A 16,871-nucleotide genomic window follows, 5' to 3' on the forward strand; every position below is an offset into this window, starting at 1 on the left:
ATAGATAGATAGATAGATAGATAGATAGATAGATAGATAGATAGATATTTTACAGTTATTATGTAAGATGTGAGCTCTGTGAGCCATGTCATTGCATGCCTGGGATGGTTTGGCCTGTCACTGCGATGTGGGCCTCGTCCATTACCACTCAACTGCGCTTCTCTGTCCGCAGGGCATGTTCGTCCTCGGCCTGCCTTACGCCATCCTCCACGGTGGCTACCTCGGTCTCTTCCTCATTATCTTCGCGGCCGTGGTGTGCTGCTACACCGGAAAAATCCTCATCGCGTGTCTGTACGAGGAGAACGAGGACGGCATAAAAGTGCGCGTAAGGGACACCTACACCGACATCGCCAACGCCTGCTGCGCGCCCCGCTTCCCAGCGCTCGGCGGGCACGTCGTGAACGTCGCCCAGATCATCGAGCTGGTCATGACCTGCATTCTTTACGTTGTGGTCAGCGGCAACTTGATGGTCAACAGTTTCCCGGGGTTCCCAGTCTCCCAGAAGGCCTGGTCTGTGGTGGCCACGGTCGCGCTCCTGCCTTGCGCGTTCCTGAAGAACCTCAAGGCCGTGTCCAAGTTCAGCTTGCTCTGCACTATGGCGCACTTCGTCATCAATGTCCTCGTGATTGCCTACTGCCTCTCCAGGGCGCGCGACTGGGCCTGGGACAAGGTCAAGTTTTATATCGATGTGAAGAAATTCCCCATTTCAATCGGCATCATCGTGTTCAGCTACACCTCCCAGATATTCCTCCCCTCCCTGGAGGGAAACATGCAGAAGCCCAGCGAGTTCCACTGCATGATGGAGTGGACTCACATCTCAGCCTGCGTCCTCAAGGGCCTCTTCGCCCTGGTGGCCTACTTGACTTGGGCAGACGCCACCAAAGAGGTCATCACAGATAACCTGCCTTCGACCATCCGGGCTGTGGTGAACCTCTTCCTCGTTGCCAAGGCGCTGTTATCTTACCCGCTGCCGTTCTTTGCTGCAGTTGAGGTTCTGGAGAAATCCTTTTTCCAGGATGGCGGGAGAGCCATGTTCCCTGACTGCTACGGCCCTGGCGGGCAGCTGAAATCATGGGGTCTGGGACTTCGAATTGCCCTGGTAGTCTTCACCTTGCTCATGGCCGTCTTTGTCCCCCATTTCGCCCTCCTTATGGGGTTAACTGGGAGCCTCACCGGCGCTGGCCTATGCTTCCTCCTGCCAAGCCTCTTCCACCTGAAGCTCCAGTGGAGGAATCTCCTGTGGCACCACGTCTTCTTCGACGTTGCCATTTTTGTTATTGGGGGCATATGCGCCATATCTGGCTTCATTCACTCGGTCGAAGGACTCATAGAGGCGTACAGGTACAATATCCACGACTGAGGGCTTCAGAGATGACCTTGGTTGAATGGCGATGCGCTAAAATGTCACACTCTGGCAAGTTGTCATGGCGCAAGACCTTATCAAAACATCATGTTAACCACTTGACAAAGAAGCTCATGAGGATGATTATTTGTGTGAAATGTACATCTTTTTTTATTTTGCCTTCGTGATAATGTGCAATAATAAACTTTTTAATCATAGTGTTAAGTATTCAACTCATTCCAGAAAATGTGTTTTATTGACTGGACAGAGGAATACAACCTCCGCATGAAAGGGGTGAATAAATATGCGGGCATTAAAAGGCCTGTCCAGGTATCAGTCTTCATGCAAAGTTGTCAAAGATCCAGTGAAAATGTCTACCATGGGTCTTACTGTGTATACGTGTTTATATCTGGGGAATGAAATATGTGAAAAACAATGGAGTGAATATGTAATTATTGGTTTTTGAGCTGCTAGATATATCAATAATCCCACTCCAGAGAAAATATCAACGCACCCATCAGATCAGATGGTGCTCTGTGGATTATAATAAACCGTAAAAAAAAAAAAAAAACGTATGTGTAGTTGTTTAAACAATTTTATTTCAGTTTGTTTTGGTTTTAGTGTTTTATTTTCCATCTTATGCCTATAGTAGTACTTGTTGGCTCATTTGTTTTCTTGGTGTTTCAAGTGTCATTCTGGATGAAGTGAATTCAAAGTGCAAGCAAGTGGGTCCTAAATGTGTTATATGAAAAAAATGTCTGTCTGATAATATTCTCTTCCTATTGAACTTGTTAATTGTGATTTAATGGAACTAACCATGGTGTGTGAGACAAAGAGTATTTGTTGAATTAAGAGATAAATAAATCAAATATTTTATGGCTGGTGATTCTAATGATTCCTTGAAATGTAGCCAGGGATGACTGAGAGGCCTTGCTGGTTTCACTTCCTCTTGTAGTTCTACTGTCCTGGGCTCAGTTCAACTCACTCTTACAATGTTAATTAAGATTCCCTTTCTTAAAAAACAACAATTTGCATTTGCCTATCTAAATAATCCTTGACAGAGCTCAGAAGCCTCCAAAAACAGCATATAGCAGACATGTGTGAAAACCCGGCCCTGTTGATTATCAACAATATAACTGTCGTCAGCTTCATACCTCCAGGCACACATGTGAGATGATTATCACTTCCTTTTTATGTTAGTGGGCCACATCAGGCCTTTTTTTAAAGAATGAGGAAGTTGTTCAAATAACTTCTTTCTTTTCAAATTAACCTTTAACAACACTGATCTTGGCTATTGTACTTCAAGTATAGATGACATTCAACACTTGAGCTCCTAAAACCTTCACTTTGTTTTGTTCTTGACACATTCTCCCAAGTATTTGAACAACACAGACAGGATACTATTGTTTGATTATGCTCTGTCACACACACGCCCGCGTCTTTTATTGTCAGACGTCAGTAAGTTTCACTTCTCAGGAACAGGAAACCGGAGGTGGTGACAAATCAACAGCAGAGAAAACAGTGAGGACGCTTGTTCAGGAGCTGACTTTCAACTTGGTGAAATCACAGGCAGTATTTAAAGGTACGTGCTACATAATATCACAACAACAGGTCAAACGAGAATAGTATGTTTGATTTTAGAATGTATTTTTAACGTGGAAATGTAAATTACATGTGTCGGTGGTTCTTTGACTGTGCAGAGTTTTGCAGTTGCTTTCATGCTGGCATATCTGTATCAAGTATTTGGTACATTGCGCCACAGAGGACCCAGGAACATGCTCCGACCTGTGATAGTAGTGCTCATGCTTGTCTCCTTTACCTATGGAGAAAATCCTGCTTTACAAGTCACCTTGACTAACAAAGGACTTCAGTACGGTAAGTCAATGTGAGATGGTGTTTTTCACTCGGTTAACTTTATTCAAACACAAAATAATTGCTTCTTTGGGGGAGTTAGATTGCTGTGCAGCTACATTAGTCTTTTCATAAAGAACCCAACAAAACGGTCAATGAAACATCTTTCATTCAAAACTATTAAAACTGTACACGTGTGCTGTTCGTCCCAGGAAAGCATGTAGGTGCAGGATGGCTTCAGGAGAGGCTGGATCTCGTCACTCTCCCTGACATCAGTGGTACAATCTTGCACTTCATACACTACACATTATCAGGGTAAGATTACATTTAACATTCTTGATTTATTTCATTAGACATTTTCAAATTACTCAGATCCATGTCCTCACACTGGTCTTTGCTCTCCCCATGTGCACTAGAGTCAACATCACAAAGTGTGACTTTCCAGAGCCATCTGTTGAGTTCTATCAGGACATCACAGGATTCAACACATCCAGCTCCGGCCTCAGTGTTGCAGTATCCGGCAGGTGGACGACACATGCTGGCCTCATGTGAGTTTCCCCCGACCTCAGTCTTACATTTAAACTCCTTCATCGTGAAGCAAGTGACCCCACAGCTGTTCACTCAAGGTTTGTTGTCAGGTTTTCTTTTTGGGCAAAAGACAAATCTTCAGAGCACCTGAGGTAACCTGATTATCCTCTTTACCACAATATTAAATATTGTAATTCAAATGTATAAGTTACACACCAGTTTGAAATGTTGAAAGAAATGTACATGAAGCCTAAATGAGGAAGTGATATTAAAATTTAAAATAGCCTTTGTTTTGTCAGTTCATCTGAGAACAACTAGAAAAGGAAGTGTCTCCTCGAAGGTATCATGTCTCCAGTGATGTCTTGTTTCAACTCCTGTACTCTTGTATGAAACATCATTGGCTATTTTCTTAAAGAGAAATCACCGGTTCACTTATGACACTCAGTCCTAACTTTTTAAATTAAAGTGATCTTTATGTTGGCCTTTAAGTCACAAAACAGTACTAATCATTTTACTAGAAATTAATTGAAACCAGAACTTGCCACACTATCCTGGATCAAATGGTGTCAGTTAGATTATAATAGGTGTTAGTGTGGCGGGGCCTTGAGGGGAAAATGAGAGGGAACCAGCAACGCCACCTGGGGAACTACGCCCCTAGAAATATAAGCTTAAGAACCTTAAGATAAGATCCAAAAGGAAAAAAACAGTAATTTAGGTGACTTCCTGTTCTTTCACCCAGTACCATGAGGCCACTATGTGTATCAGTTTATAACCACAGTCATCCACCCAGTTTCTGTTGAATATGAAAGTTACAGCTAACTGGGTATATTATGAGGCCTGTTTTAACATGGAGTTTATATCAAATTATATATTTCGAACATGTCCAGTCTGGACTACAGAGCTGAGCCCATTCTTTCAAAGGATTTTAATGTGACTGATTTATTATTTCGTTACAAAGGCTTGAATTGTTAGCAAGTTGGTATGCCAGCAATGGCAAACCACCATTTAGATACAATCAAGAAAACACGGGAAGGAAACAATGCGGAAGAGAAACTGAATTTTTTTACTTTCATAATGAAGATGGCTTTGCAACCAAGTTTTTTTTTGCAATGCACGCATAATATGTTATAACTTGGACAAGTCACTGAGGTTAGTCTGCTTCATTTGTGTGTATGCTACACTCACTCACACACACACACACACACACACACACACGGTAGTGGCTTTGGATATGTTAACTGCATGAATAAATGTTCACCACCACCACATGTACTGACTTTGTTTGTGCGTGTGTTTCAGACATGACGGGGGATCATTCGACATGGCTATATTTAATATGGATGTGACCTCTGTAGTGAAGCTGGGGAAAGACGCTGACGGGCATCTGTCTGTCACCAGTGCCCACTGTGAAGCTCATGTTGGAGATGTGGACGTACGATTTCAGGGTGGAGCAAGGTACAGTAAAACACAGGGACAGGGAGAGGAAGGGGAATAGAACTAATACTGATGTCTGGATGTAAGCCCTGCATTTTCATTTGTCAACAGTTGGATGTTCAAGCCTTTTGTGGAGTATTTAAAGAGGTGTATCAAGGATGAAATAGAGGCCTCAGTGAGTGTATATCTGTCACATTTATCAGTACTCTGTCAATGCTGTATGATCATCAGACAATACTCAGTTGAAACATATTGTACAGACTTTTAGTGATGAGCATTGTAGGATATTTGCCTTGTTTTTTTCCTCCATAGATCTGCCCTGGAGTGGAGAAGTCCATCGTAAACTTGGAGTACCACCTACAGGCCATGAAAGGTATTGCAGCAGGCCGCATCCTCAAAAAGAGCCTAAAAATGTCCATGTTGATACCAGTTACATCGTCCAAATCCACGAATAGATAATTCACTCTACATATGATTTCTACTCATCAGTTTCCTTTGATGTGGGGGAAAACTTTACTTTTGACCTCCCTCTCACCAGCATGCCCGTCATTAATGCTTCAAGTCTGAATCTAGGTCTTAAGGTAAGGATGCACACACTCTACAATCTATTTTTTGTATAGAGGAAGACCTCTGACTTTTGGCCACATCATTTCAGGCAGATCTTTGAAAGAAATGATGGTATAAACGCAGAACTATAGGTGTACCGTATGTCCAAGTTATGTCCTATGGCAGTCATTTATTACTATAGGGCGAGTGCCAAGACATGTGAAAAGAATTAATAACAACAACAACAAAGTGATCAATAGCTGTAAATGATCATTTGCAACTCTTCATTTAAAGGGAGAGTTATACAATATAAAAGGTCATACAGAACCTCCCTTTGAGGCCCAGCCTTTCACCATGCCCGAGCAGCCGGGCTACATGCTGTCAGTGGGCCTGTCTGAGTTCACTCTGAACTCCGCCTCTTACGTACTCTACAAAGCGGGCCTGCTTCAGACCGTCATCACCGACAGCATGGTAAGAGCACCTGAAACACAAATGGCAACACAATCTTTCTGCCCTAATATTTGTCTATACTGTTAAAAACAATGGTGTGTCATCATCTCAGATACCTCCATACCTCCCCATGCACCTGAACACCAGCTGGATGGGGCCTTTCATTCCTCAGGTAAGTGTGTATCACGGTTACATTTGGCAACACTGAAGGGTTTTATTTTTCCTTTATCAAAAAGCAGTACTGCTTCTGACATGTATGATCCCCTACCTTTATGATGAACATGTTTAAAACATATTTACATGCCATCACATATACAGTATAATAGCAAAATTCAGTGATCAAAAATCTTTAAACACTGTCATTCAAAATCAACAGTCATCCGGTAAATGTGCAAGTGATTGAACCGCATATAATTATGTCATGGGGACAAAAACATTTGATACAAATGTGGGACCTGTTTTATTTGAAGTCAGGAGGATTTTTTACTTTTTATTTTCATAAACCGGTGCAGACAGCACCAATGCACAACCATGGATTTCATCTCATTTTCTAACTGACTAATTTTTGACACTACAGAGGTTTTTAAACATTAGTGCATGTTCTTTTTCACATTCTACATCACATGTTTATGCGCCATAATGCTCTTTATCTGGACCTGAGTTACTGCTCACCCACACTTGTTTAACTGACATGTTACTTCCATGCTAGTCTACCTTGCCACCTGCACTTTAGAACATTTGGAAAAAAAAAATTGCTGATATGAAATGAACCCGAAGGACCGGAAAAAGCAACTTTATTACAAACACAAGTCCATTAACTTCTGCATTGTCTGTAGCTTGTCATGTATCTCTCCTTGCTTGAAGTTGAATCTCAACTGTCTCACAACCATTTACTCTTTACGCTTATTCTTTCTATCTCGCTGCAGCTTCCCAAGATGTTTCCCGGACTTCTGATGAGTCTGCAGGTTTATGCCAGAAAAGTGCCAATGTTTTCCTTCCAGCCCGGTGTTGTTAAACTGGGTTTTGAAGGCACTGTCAAGGCTTTCGCCATCCAACCAAATGGTACCGAGACCCCGCTGTTCAAACTCAATGTTGTGAGTACTTACTCTTTATGTCAACAATGCATCAAAGTAGTCGTATAGTGGATATTATACAAATACATTCAGATAAATTCTAGTGCTGAGAGGAGTTGTTGGTTCATCAAAATTTAATTGACAGAAAATAAATGGACAACTATTTTGATCATTTATTAATACTCCGAGTCATTTATCAAATAAAAATGCTGCAAACTAACCGTTCTCCAATGTGGGTTTCCTACATGTAATATATTAAACAATGAATGACTAAAACCACTGATTAGTGATAAATAATCATTGGTTGTAGTTGTTATTTAAACCTCTTTCTTTCAGGACTCCACACACAGCGGTAAAGTGTGGATTGCTGGTGGACTACTGAAGGGCTCCGTGACACTGGATAAGTGAGCATCGCCATGTTTTTAAAACACACCTGAGCCTGAGTTCACAAACGCAAACTTAAAGTAGACTTAATAATATGACTTACTTTCAAACAGCTTGACAGTGGCGCTGGTGTCGAGTGAAGTGGGAACCTTTCAGGTACGTGACACATAACCACACCACGCTATAGTCACAGGAAGCCTAATGTGTGTACAAAATACAGTGACTGAAATGATTCACACGTTTCTCTTTGCAGACTGATACTTTGGAACACTCGATGAAGGCAGGCATGGTGCTCGTCTTTGCAAAGCTGAACGGTGAGTGTGCTTTTGTGTTCACAGCAGCCCTTTTAACGTGTCCTTGCAGGGGGAACACAGGTGCAATTAACAACATGAATTAGAGCAACACAGAGGGAAACAACGCATTTTGTCCTTCACAATATGCCGATACAATCCAACCAACTGAACATAATGTGTCGTGTACATTGCTGGTACTTGTCTGCTTCAGTGGAACTGGGCAAAGGTGTTGGTTTACCCGGAACCAAACACGCACAGCTGATCAACACAGTTCTGGGGATGGAAGAGGTCAGTGTTAGCAAAAGATTACTCATGAATGTTAGGTCAACGTTTGGATTAAGAGCAGAACGTGTTGTGCTGATCTTTGCCTATATTTTTTAACAGGGATTTATAGCCATCGCTTCAGATGCCGTGTTGTTGTAAACAGACAAGAGGCTTCAACTGACAAACTGGTCTGTTTAATCCATAAAGCACAGACGCTCTTCACCTCACTTCAAACCAGTGAACTAACTGCATTTGTAGATATCGGATACATCACGATACAGATGTGTTTACAAGGTGAAGCATCTACCCCACTCTGTATTCTGGACTGTAAATGATTAACAGGCCTTGTTACGCAGTATATAATCACAACCTACAACTCTACAGCATTCATGTCAAATCAACAGCTCATCTTTATAAATGCTTCTAAAATGGTTTTCAGGCTCAAATCAGATTGTTTCAAACCATAAGGTAATAAAACACTTTTTGTATTCTGGCGGTGTCGTTCATATTGTAGATTGTTGGTTTTGGACAGCACGCTGTGTCCATATTCATAGTACCACCACAGCACATTACATTTAAACTGGATCTGATACATTTCTCATGTTTCCTGGTAATCTCAATAACTGTCAGGAGCCAATTACCTGCATATGTTCACTGACTAATTCATCTCTTTGTTCACTGGAAGGGGTTGATTAAGGGGGTCCATATATTTTTAGTTTGGGAAAATAAACCTCAAGAGTTCACACATTTGAAAAGAACACCACCAACATATTCATGAAACAATGACATCTCTTTATTTTGAAACTTTTCAGTGTGCATTATTTGGATCCTTTTACACGTTCACATTCTTGGAATGTAACACCACCAAAATATAAATATAAGCCTATTTACAGCCACTGTTCCTAAAATCTTCACCATAGAAAAACATCACACTTCAGTCATGAAAGGAGACAAGGTGAGGTTACCAAATGGCTGTTGGGTCATTTAGACAGCTGACCAGACTTCATACTGCGTGATCCTGAGTTGGACCCGACGAGGAGTTAGATTATTATGAACAAGAAGCTCAGCTGAACTGGAAGCAGGCGTGAGAAAGACTGACCTGTTGTATACACCAATCTACTGAACTAATGACAGTTGAGCAGGATGCCAACCGTGGAGCGTCTTTGAACACTTGTGATGCCGAGTTTTATTAACAAACTTCAAATAGCTTTCATTGTACCACAAACCCCTTTAATGTAAACTTAAATCTGTAGAACTGTCCTTATTAAATTCCAAAAGAGGAGAAGAGCAGAAAAGAACAAACAAGAGTTACAATAATGTTACCTTCATCTTAATGTGGTCTTAAAGGAGGGAGCAAACAGGGGAACTGAACTGAAGTCAACCTGAGAGTCTGATGTGGGATAAAGAAGTTAAATGTAGAATAAAATGAACACAGACTTTGTCAATGTTCACTAAAACAAATATACCATAAATAACACCATCTATAGACATTAAGAAAACAGACAAGATCATAAATAAAGTGTTTTGGGGTATTAAATCAGTACTATTACTTCAATCTTCACATTTTCAGTTCGCACACTCAGTGATCCTGAATGTAACCCTGCAGAGCTCCTTCTGCAACACTGCTGAACAGTCACAATTCCGCACTTTAAACGCATTTCAGTGAACATGCTGAAAATAAGTTAGACATTCAGTACGCACAGTCATATTCTGTAACACAACACATCAGTGTAAGAGACAAAACTAACAAACGGTAAGAAAGACTTCAAGAAACAAAGTCATTTTCATCCATTTGTATGACCAGAATAAAGTAGTCGTTAGTCCACCATGCTGGTAGATTTCCACCTGATGGCACACGAGTGTCAGCTGTACAAGAACTGGACAAGCACCGTAAGTGTTACAGCACCATGAAAGTACACCCACAAGGGCCTTCCTGTCTGAACTCAGATCCGACTGCAGCTCACAGCAAATCCATCTGTGAGAAAGTCCAGGTGGCGGAAAAGACAGCAGATTAATCTGGATTATCTGACCTCGCATGACCGTGGAGAATAAAAAGCCTGGAGCTTCGATACCACAAGAAACGAGTGCTGAAGCAGTGCGTCACTATAATACAGCCCGCATGTGGCTTTGAGATCATTTGGTCAGTTCTGCTGTACAAAGCAAGGTCAGCCAATCCAGAAAAAAAGTTAGAGAAAAGTGACTTAATTTCAGCGGTTACCAGTACTCAACCTGCTAACGAGGGTTTGGAAACAATAAGAAGAGAACATTAGAGACAGATGAACAAGTCAAGATGAAGGGGGGGGAGAGACAGACGAGAAGAAATAGATGAAATATGGAGGCACTATGTGAATTAAAAAAATAAGAGCTTAAACACCACAAGACTGAGCTTCAAATGCAGTCCGATTAAACTGGGTTTTTTTTTTTTTTTTTTTTAAATGCCATCAGCTCAACACTCCCCGTCACTGCCCACGGCGGCAAGAATCAAACTCGTCTGCGCAGACTGCTGAGGAGGGACAAACGCACAGAAACAAAAAAGTACATAGGGCCGGCGGATGGGGCTGTGTTGGCAGATTAGGTGAGGTGAAACGTCAGAGACCCATCGGTTCATGGCGGTGGACGAAGCAGTGGGAAGGCCGGGATCATTTGTCAGCGACCGCTGCCGCCATTGGCGCACGTATAGTACCACGAGCGGTCGCCGCCAACTCCTCGATTTCTGTGTTTAATCGTCTGATGACCCACTCCATTGCCTCCCGACCCTGAGACAGACGGAGGGAGAGTATTACAAAACAGAATGTGTAGTGACGGGCACATTGCTATGAAGAGAGGGATCATGACGAGTTATCAGGAGAATTTAAAAAGGGCAGCTTCACCTTGCCAGCGTTTGCAGAGATGGTCTTGGCCATGAGACTCTCGAGGTAGCTACTCAGACTGATGCCTTTCACACTGATCAGAGCCTCCTGGGTCAGCACCGTCCTGAGAACACAAATAAAAAGGTCACAAAACAGTCGACTCAAGGTAAATCTCTTATAGATTATAATCTTTCAATTAAAAACTACCAAACATTTTTGCAATAAACCAAAATACTCAAACATAAGCACACATAAAAAGGGCCGAACTAGAGATAATAACATAAACAAATAATTAATCATGATGATAAATATCGCGGGTGACATTAGACATTTATGAAAGAAAACTAATTTACTTTTCAGGATCCTGCGGATGTGGCTTGTACGTCAACTTCTCATCCACAGACACCAGGTTAGTGAAGGAGATCTGGATAGACAAAACAGTCACATTTAGTCTTTGTCTCACTTACAATATTTACGTTGTCTACGGGCATTTTAGTAGATTTAACAGCAGCTGCAGTAAGAACAGAGCCATAAAGCCCCAGACACGGATCCTTTCGCTTGTCGTAGTTAACGACAAAGGTCAGGAAAAACACAGGTGCAACTGATAACATTAACGATGGTTCCAGCTGCTGTGTAGTGTCAGTAAATGGATATCTGAATAAGCAAGTCACTAACATGACATTAAACAAACTAACAATCAGGAAGTAGAAAGTCTTCCACACTATGGAGGCAGCTAAAAGGCTGGTATGTGAATGGCTTCTTAATGAGAAGCAGGTGTCAAGGCTGACTGAGGAACCTACTACAGCTTAGCTTAGTTTAGCTTCAGCAGTGGACACAAATCTATTTTGTTTTCCCAGAGATATGAAAGTTCCATTAGAAACAATGCCTGAAGTCCTCAGATATAATGAAGTGTTAATCGACAGCATTTCTCAACCAAAATAACCTCCTGTAATCAATCAGATGATAAAGAGGAGGCCATGTATTTGTTTTCAGTCCTGCCCTCACACACTTTGTATCAGTGTTCAGTGGTTCTCACAGAAAGTGTGTTTATTAACAATGATGAAAGCACTACTTACATTTGTAGATTTCAGCTCAAAGCTCTTCTCTTTGGGGTCCACAACTGAATGTTCCTGAACATAAGTGCATGTTCTTGTTACCCCGAACATCTGCAGGAAAAGGACACAACACAGGATTGGTTTAAAAAATAAATTAAAAAAACCTCTTGCCAACAAGTGGGATGTGAGGACCTTTAAATAACGATGTGGAGCACTGACAGTCTTAATATCGCACATAATAATAATAAATACTATTGTCTTGTGTTTCTTTCCTCTACTAAATTATTTTAACTATTGAGTCGTGTTTTGAATTTCTTTAGCTTGCGAGGGCTAGGTGATTTATATACAGCGGCAAACTGAGGAGGTCAAACCATGAACGCCGTCATGATTATCAAAGATCAGGCCAGGCGGAGTTCATCTCGAACAAGCCTATCATCAATCAAAAGAAAGCAGCAGCTCAAGCGTTTCATCATCTTAACTTACAGTCTTGGCCATGGCGGGAAGCCCCCACTCTGTGCTGAGCAGTCTGGTACTGTGTAACCGGCCCTCTGTGTCCACGCTTCTGTCCAGAACATCCACACCAAACACACCGGGGTTCATGGGGTTGGGGTACTTCTGCATCGCCGCCTTGGTCACCGTCTCCCATGGATGGCTGTCAAAAAACAATAAACATTTAGCAACTTCCTAAAGGTCATTTAACACTCTGGAAAAGGATTGCGGACCGTCAATGTCAGCCAATTCTGTAATATTTACATTATGATACGTGTACACTGCGCACACACACACACACACACACACACACACACACACACACACACACACAAACACACAAAACAAAATGCATTGCTGTGGGTGACATCGCAAGAATCCAGCTGTCTTGCGAGATAAATGTGACAACAAACTGACAATCAAATAACTTTGAAGTTCAGTTATTATGCACAGGACTCAGGAGGTAAAAAGTGAAAATGGTCCGTGCCCTGCCTTATAATGTAACAAAAATATGATGTAAAATAAGGTTCAAATGTCATATTGTCAATATTAAAGACTGGTGCAGACACAAAATGGAGGAATCACCTAGATATCCATAGACTGACAGGCGGAGGAGGAATGCCCCCTCTGCACAGAAAGGACCATCATCGTGGATTTAACTACAAACTTATGGAAACGGACAACAATGTTCCGACCATTGTTCCACACTTACTACTGTCTAGTGAGCACAAACACACAGACAATAGACGCATCATGGTCTCTCGTTTGACAGACAGACCGTTATGCAACACCAATGATCGCGGCTCAGACACATTAATATCACGGAAATCATTTCTTTAGAATAACGTGAACGTGTGGCTGAAACGTTTCAGTACACTTAACATTTAAAATGACACACACGGCTGAGCTACTCAACGTTACAGCATCTAATAACAAAGTTAGCTTTGAAGCTAACAGCCCAAAGCTAACCTTCAGCTAACGCTAGCTAAAGCTTAGCTTACTTCTAGCAGACAAATACCAACAAGTGTAGAGATTTGTTGAAACAACTTTAACCATAGAGATGAATATAAGTCACATTTTCTGAATGTGATTACTGACATGAATGACACACAGTTAAGTAACATGACCGCGAGCGTGTTTAGTTTAGTGTTTAGTTTAGTGTTTAGTTACAGTTAACCTTAGCTCACGTTAGATAAGGTTAGTTACAGTTCACCTTAGCCCCATAGCAGCTAAGGAGGCTAGCAGACAGTAACGGTAACGTATCACACGAAAGAAAAACAGTTACTAAACAGATTTACGTGTTTTTAAGGCATCGTCACAGACAGAAAAATACTTACTTGAAAATGTGCTCTGACGCCCAGATCTTCATTTTTGTTAGGCTTTTCTTGTCAGTGCTCGGGAGCCGGGTGCCTGTGACCGCGGTGAGGAACGAAGGAGAAAACCTTAAAAGGACGAGACTCCCCCTGGTGGTAGAGACAAGAAATGAAGAAGAAAACCTTAAAACGATGACGCTCCCCCTGGTGGTAGAGACAGGAACTGCACTCTAACGTCCAGAACAATCCTTGTATTATATATTTATTTATTTGATAATGTCAAGTATTGGGTTTTTTTCTCCATTTTTGAGGAACTTTTACGTTACTAAAGCACATCTGCTTTATTGTACCTTAAACTTATTTTAATCCATCAGTAAAAAACGATCAAAAAACGGTGCATCCTATACTTACATTCGTGCTTTAATAGCAACTCAATAAATTAGCATTATTATTTCTTAACCTAATCAAAAGTAATTCCAATTCTACCAAAGGGGGCCATGAAAAAGATGCAGGACCCAAGCTGACTGAGCAACATCATACATCAAACCAACTAGATACCAACAGAACAGTATTGTCATCAGTAAAATCATTTCATACATACAATTAGGACGCTATTGTTATACTTCCAATTTTCCCATAAGTAATTTGATCTTCTTTAACAACTAATTAAATGTGGTGGCTACCTATCAATTTATTGTGTAAAGGAAACTTACTTCAGTTACTGCCACCACATAATCTAAAGGTACATTTACAATCAACCGACTGTATGACATTTCACCAAATCATTCAAGAAAAAAAAGGCTGGTTGAAGTGTTGTCTGGAGGTGGGACAAATGACCGTATAAGCTGTCAATCATGATCATAAACGGTTCTTATTGGTTCGGGGAAAAGAACAGCGTGCCTCAAATGTCGTCATCACGCACATATCCGATCTGTCCTTGAAGCATAACACGGGCAAGATGGTTGCATACTGGAGACAGGCAGGCCTCAGGTAAAAAAATACATATAATGTATATGTAGAGAGCTAGCTTTGTGGTCAGTGTTGACCACGTTATTGTAAATAAGAATTTGTTATTATAACTGAATACATTCGCAACGTCCTTGTTGTTTTTCTATCTATTGAATCCTCAGAGGGCGACATAGCATAGCTTAGCTTTAGTTAACTGTTAGCTTTACCACCCATGCGTTTAGATTGCCGCAATAACGTTAGTTGAAAACCATCTATAACGTGACTCTTTCTGATAACGCATGGGATTATTAGTCATTAAAGCAGCAGTTGTGTTTTTCACTGTCAGTAGCGCGTGTCCTTCAGCATGCGGCTAACGAGTGTTCTCTCCCTGCAGCTACATCCGCTTCTCCTCTATCTGCGCGAGCGCGGTGCGGGCGGCGATGAAGCCGCAGTTCCAAGCCAACGCTTTGAAGCTCGCAGAATCCAACGTGAAAGTCATCAAACCCAAAGCGGCAGCATGTAAGTTCATCACATATTATAAATTACTCTGATCATACCGGCACATGAAGTCACCATGGCCCTCCGACTGTGACGAGGATAGGCGGCTGTGACATTGAGCGGTGTCAGCGGTGGAAGACTCATTCAGAGAGTTAACAATGTTCAAGTACAAGTGAAGGACGTGCATCCTAGCTTTTATAAAAGCAGCAGCAGCAGAAGAATTATCCGCTGCATTCATATACAGTTCAGTATCAACGGTGACCTTTCAGAGTGCTGTATCGTCATTGTGATATTATTGCTGCTGCACTAACATGTAGTCGTCATTTTAACGTTGTACCTAATCAAGGTGATCATTTATAACTAATACTAATAATTATACGTCTATAACAATGCATTCTCTTTTCTAGATGAGTTTCCTGGGAACGTGCATACAATGTATTTTTGTATGTTAAATCTCCAAAGTAACTAATAATTAGATAAATGGAGGTTTGGGTTGAATTCAACTTTGGACACGTGGCAGTCTTTTGGTACATGTCAACATTGTTCATTGAGTGTACTTGGGGTCAAATTATTCCTGATCAGGGCCCCTATACCAGAACTACTCATACCTTAAAGCTGATGCACAATACTCAACTGACCCCATGTATGGAGGTTGTTTAATGACTGGAAGTGTTTGCACTTAACTGCTCATGACTCATTTTGGCCGACCTTTGCAAAGTTGAACTTCAAATCTTTAAAGTTTTTGTCATAAAAGAAGTTGAGAGTTTACTGTCCAAGTAGACTAATCCTTAATCTGCAGTCACTGATATGAATGATTCTCTAGTTCTGTTTGGGATGCAAAATAATTTTCACTGATATTTTCAGTAATGTTTCTATTTTATTTTATTTTTTCCAGGATTTGAGGCCGGGATGGAGATAGTTTTACCTTGAGTTGTGAGGTCCTTTCACTCTCCAGTCCTGCACACCGGGGAGAAGACAAGAAAAGATGGATGACATCAAGATGACCTGAATGAAATTGCTGTATTTTCCCTTTGTAATTTAAAAATGGATATCGGAAATACATTTTGTCTCCTTGTATTCTTGTCTTCTGGTGAATACAGTATTTACAGCACTGCAGAATGACACACAAAATACATTTTTGTCTAACAATTTTTATTTTGGTATAAATAAATCAGTACAGTAGTATACATAGTCATGTACAGAAACCTGGTATTTACAGAGGTATGCGTGTGCTGATCCATGAGTATATCAATGGTTTGTTGAACTTTCATTGATGCTGTACGATGTTGGGGAAGAGGGTGTTTGTGTGTACTGTACAAGCATTAAAAATCTGAATCCAAAATCATTAGAAATGCATGCATTGCCCAGTGGTCTGAAAAAACAAGTACACTAGCAAACAACTGGCGGGCACTTCATTTGTTTTAACTGCAGTTCAGATTAGTTGAAGTTCTAGTTTAGTGCCTTCTAAATTACTGTAACATGTCATTGTTTGTAGATGCAGGCAAATGATAGAACATGACTCGGACATAGATGTCTAACAAGAGAATCCAACAT

At 41.1% G+C, this 16,871-nt stretch overlaps 4 protein-coding genes across 5 annotated transcripts in view; 3 read left to right on the forward strand and 1 right to left on the reverse strand.

Moving 5' to 3' along the window:
• Nucleotides 1-2,228, forward strand: part of LOC116382402 (vesicular inhibitory amino acid transporter-like) — a 3,680-nt gene extending 1,452 nt beyond the window's left edge. Inside the window, exon 2 of the mRNA XM_031845427.1 lies at nt 173-2,228. Coding sequence (XP_031701287.1) covers nt 173-1,360 — 1,188 coding nt within the window. The 3' untranslated portion in view covers nt 1,361-2,228. The remainder of the gene's footprint in view (nt 1-172) is intronic.
• Nucleotides 2,229-2,817: 589 nt separating this feature from the next.
• Nucleotides 2,818-8,658, forward strand: bpifcl (BPI fold containing family C, like). 2 transcript variants are annotated; one of them, XM_031845222.1, is made up of 16 exons: nt 2,818-2,924; nt 3,043-3,217; nt 3,406-3,508; nt 3,610-3,741; nt 5,021-5,176; nt 5,267-5,330; nt 5,468-5,528; nt 5,645-5,736; nt 5,996-6,172; nt 6,264-6,323; nt 7,078-7,245; nt 7,561-7,628; nt 7,722-7,764; nt 7,862-7,922; nt 8,113-8,189; nt 8,286-8,658. In XM_031845222.1, the coding sequence occupies exons 2-16, from the start codon at nt 3,061-3,063 to the stop codon at nt 8,322-8,324; spliced, it is 1,458 nt and encodes a 485-aa protein (XP_031701082.1). In that variant the 5' UTR covers nt 2,818-2,924; nt 3,043-3,060; the 3' UTR covers nt 8,325-8,658. The 2 variants fall into 2 exon arrangements, with proteins under 2 accessions (XP_031701082.1, XP_031701081.1); XM_031845221.1 differs by having other exon boundaries at nt 2,824-2,924; nt 3,053-3,217.
• A 280-nt stretch (nt 8,659-8,938) lies between these two features.
• On the reverse strand, nt 8,939-15,399 carry LOC116382286 (PRELI domain containing protein 3B-like). Its single transcript, XM_031845223.1, has 7 exons — nt 15,377-15,399; nt 13,896-14,021; nt 12,553-12,721; nt 12,091-12,180; nt 11,368-11,438; nt 11,036-11,138; nt 8,939-10,921 (listed from the first exon to the last, which is right to left on the reverse strand). The coding sequence occupies exons 1-7, from the start codon at nt 15,382-15,384 to the stop codon at nt 10,805-10,807; spliced, it is 684 nt and encodes a 227-aa protein (XP_031701083.1). The 5' UTR covers nt 15,385-15,399; the 3' UTR covers nt 8,939-10,804.
• Nucleotides 14,780-16,662, forward strand: atp5f1e (ATP synthase F1 subunit epsilon). Its single transcript, XM_031845224.1, has 3 exons — nt 14,780-14,861; nt 15,214-15,338; nt 16,213-16,662. Coding segments are annotated over exons 1-3 (159 nt in total). The 5' UTR covers nt 14,780-14,829; the 3' UTR covers nt 16,215-16,662.
• The last annotated feature ends 209 nt before the right edge of the window (nt 16,663-16,871 follow it).

This window comes from Anarrhichthys ocellatus, unplaced genomic scaffold, assembly GCF_004355925.1.
Source record: "Anarrhichthys ocellatus isolate YVR2014 unplaced genomic scaffold, GSC_Weel_1.0 scaffold5, whole genome shotgun sequence".
Classification (NCBI taxonomy): domain Eukaryota; kingdom Metazoa; phylum Chordata; class Actinopteri; order Perciformes; family Anarhichadidae; genus Anarrhichthys; species Anarrhichthys ocellatus.

Excerpts from the sequence above, each read along its gene's own strand:
- LOC116382286 (XM_031845223.1), bottom strand. Across the intron at positions 12,722-13,895 it reads GCGTCAGAGCACATTTTCAA|CCATCCATGGGAGACGGTGA; the intron begins GTAAGTATTTTT and ends GTTTTTTGACAG. Across the intron at positions 12,181-12,552 it reads TTCCCGCCATGGCCAAGACT|ATGTTCGGGGTAACAAGAAC; the intron begins GTAAGTTAAGAT and ends CTTTTCCTGCAG.
- atp5f1e (XM_031845224.1), top strand. The coding sequence starts at position 14,830 with ATGGTTGCATACTGGAGACAGGCAGGCCTCAG. Across the intron at positions 14,862-15,213 it reads TGGAGACAGGCAGGCCTCAG|CTACATCCGCTTCTCCTCTA; the intron begins GTAAAAAAATAC and ends CTCTCCCTGCAG.
- bpifcl (XM_031845222.1), top strand. The coding sequence starts at position 3,061 with ATGCTGGCATATCTGTATCAAGTATTTGGTACATTGCGCCACAGAGGA. Across the intron at positions 6,173-6,263 it reads CCGTCATCACCGACAGCATG|ATACCTCCATACCTCCCCAT; the intron begins GTAAGAGCACCT and ends TCATCATCTCAG. Across the intron at positions 7,765-7,861 it reads GTGAAGTGGGAACCTTTCAG|ACTGATACTTTGGAACACTC; the intron begins GTACGTGACACA and ends TTCTCTTTGCAG.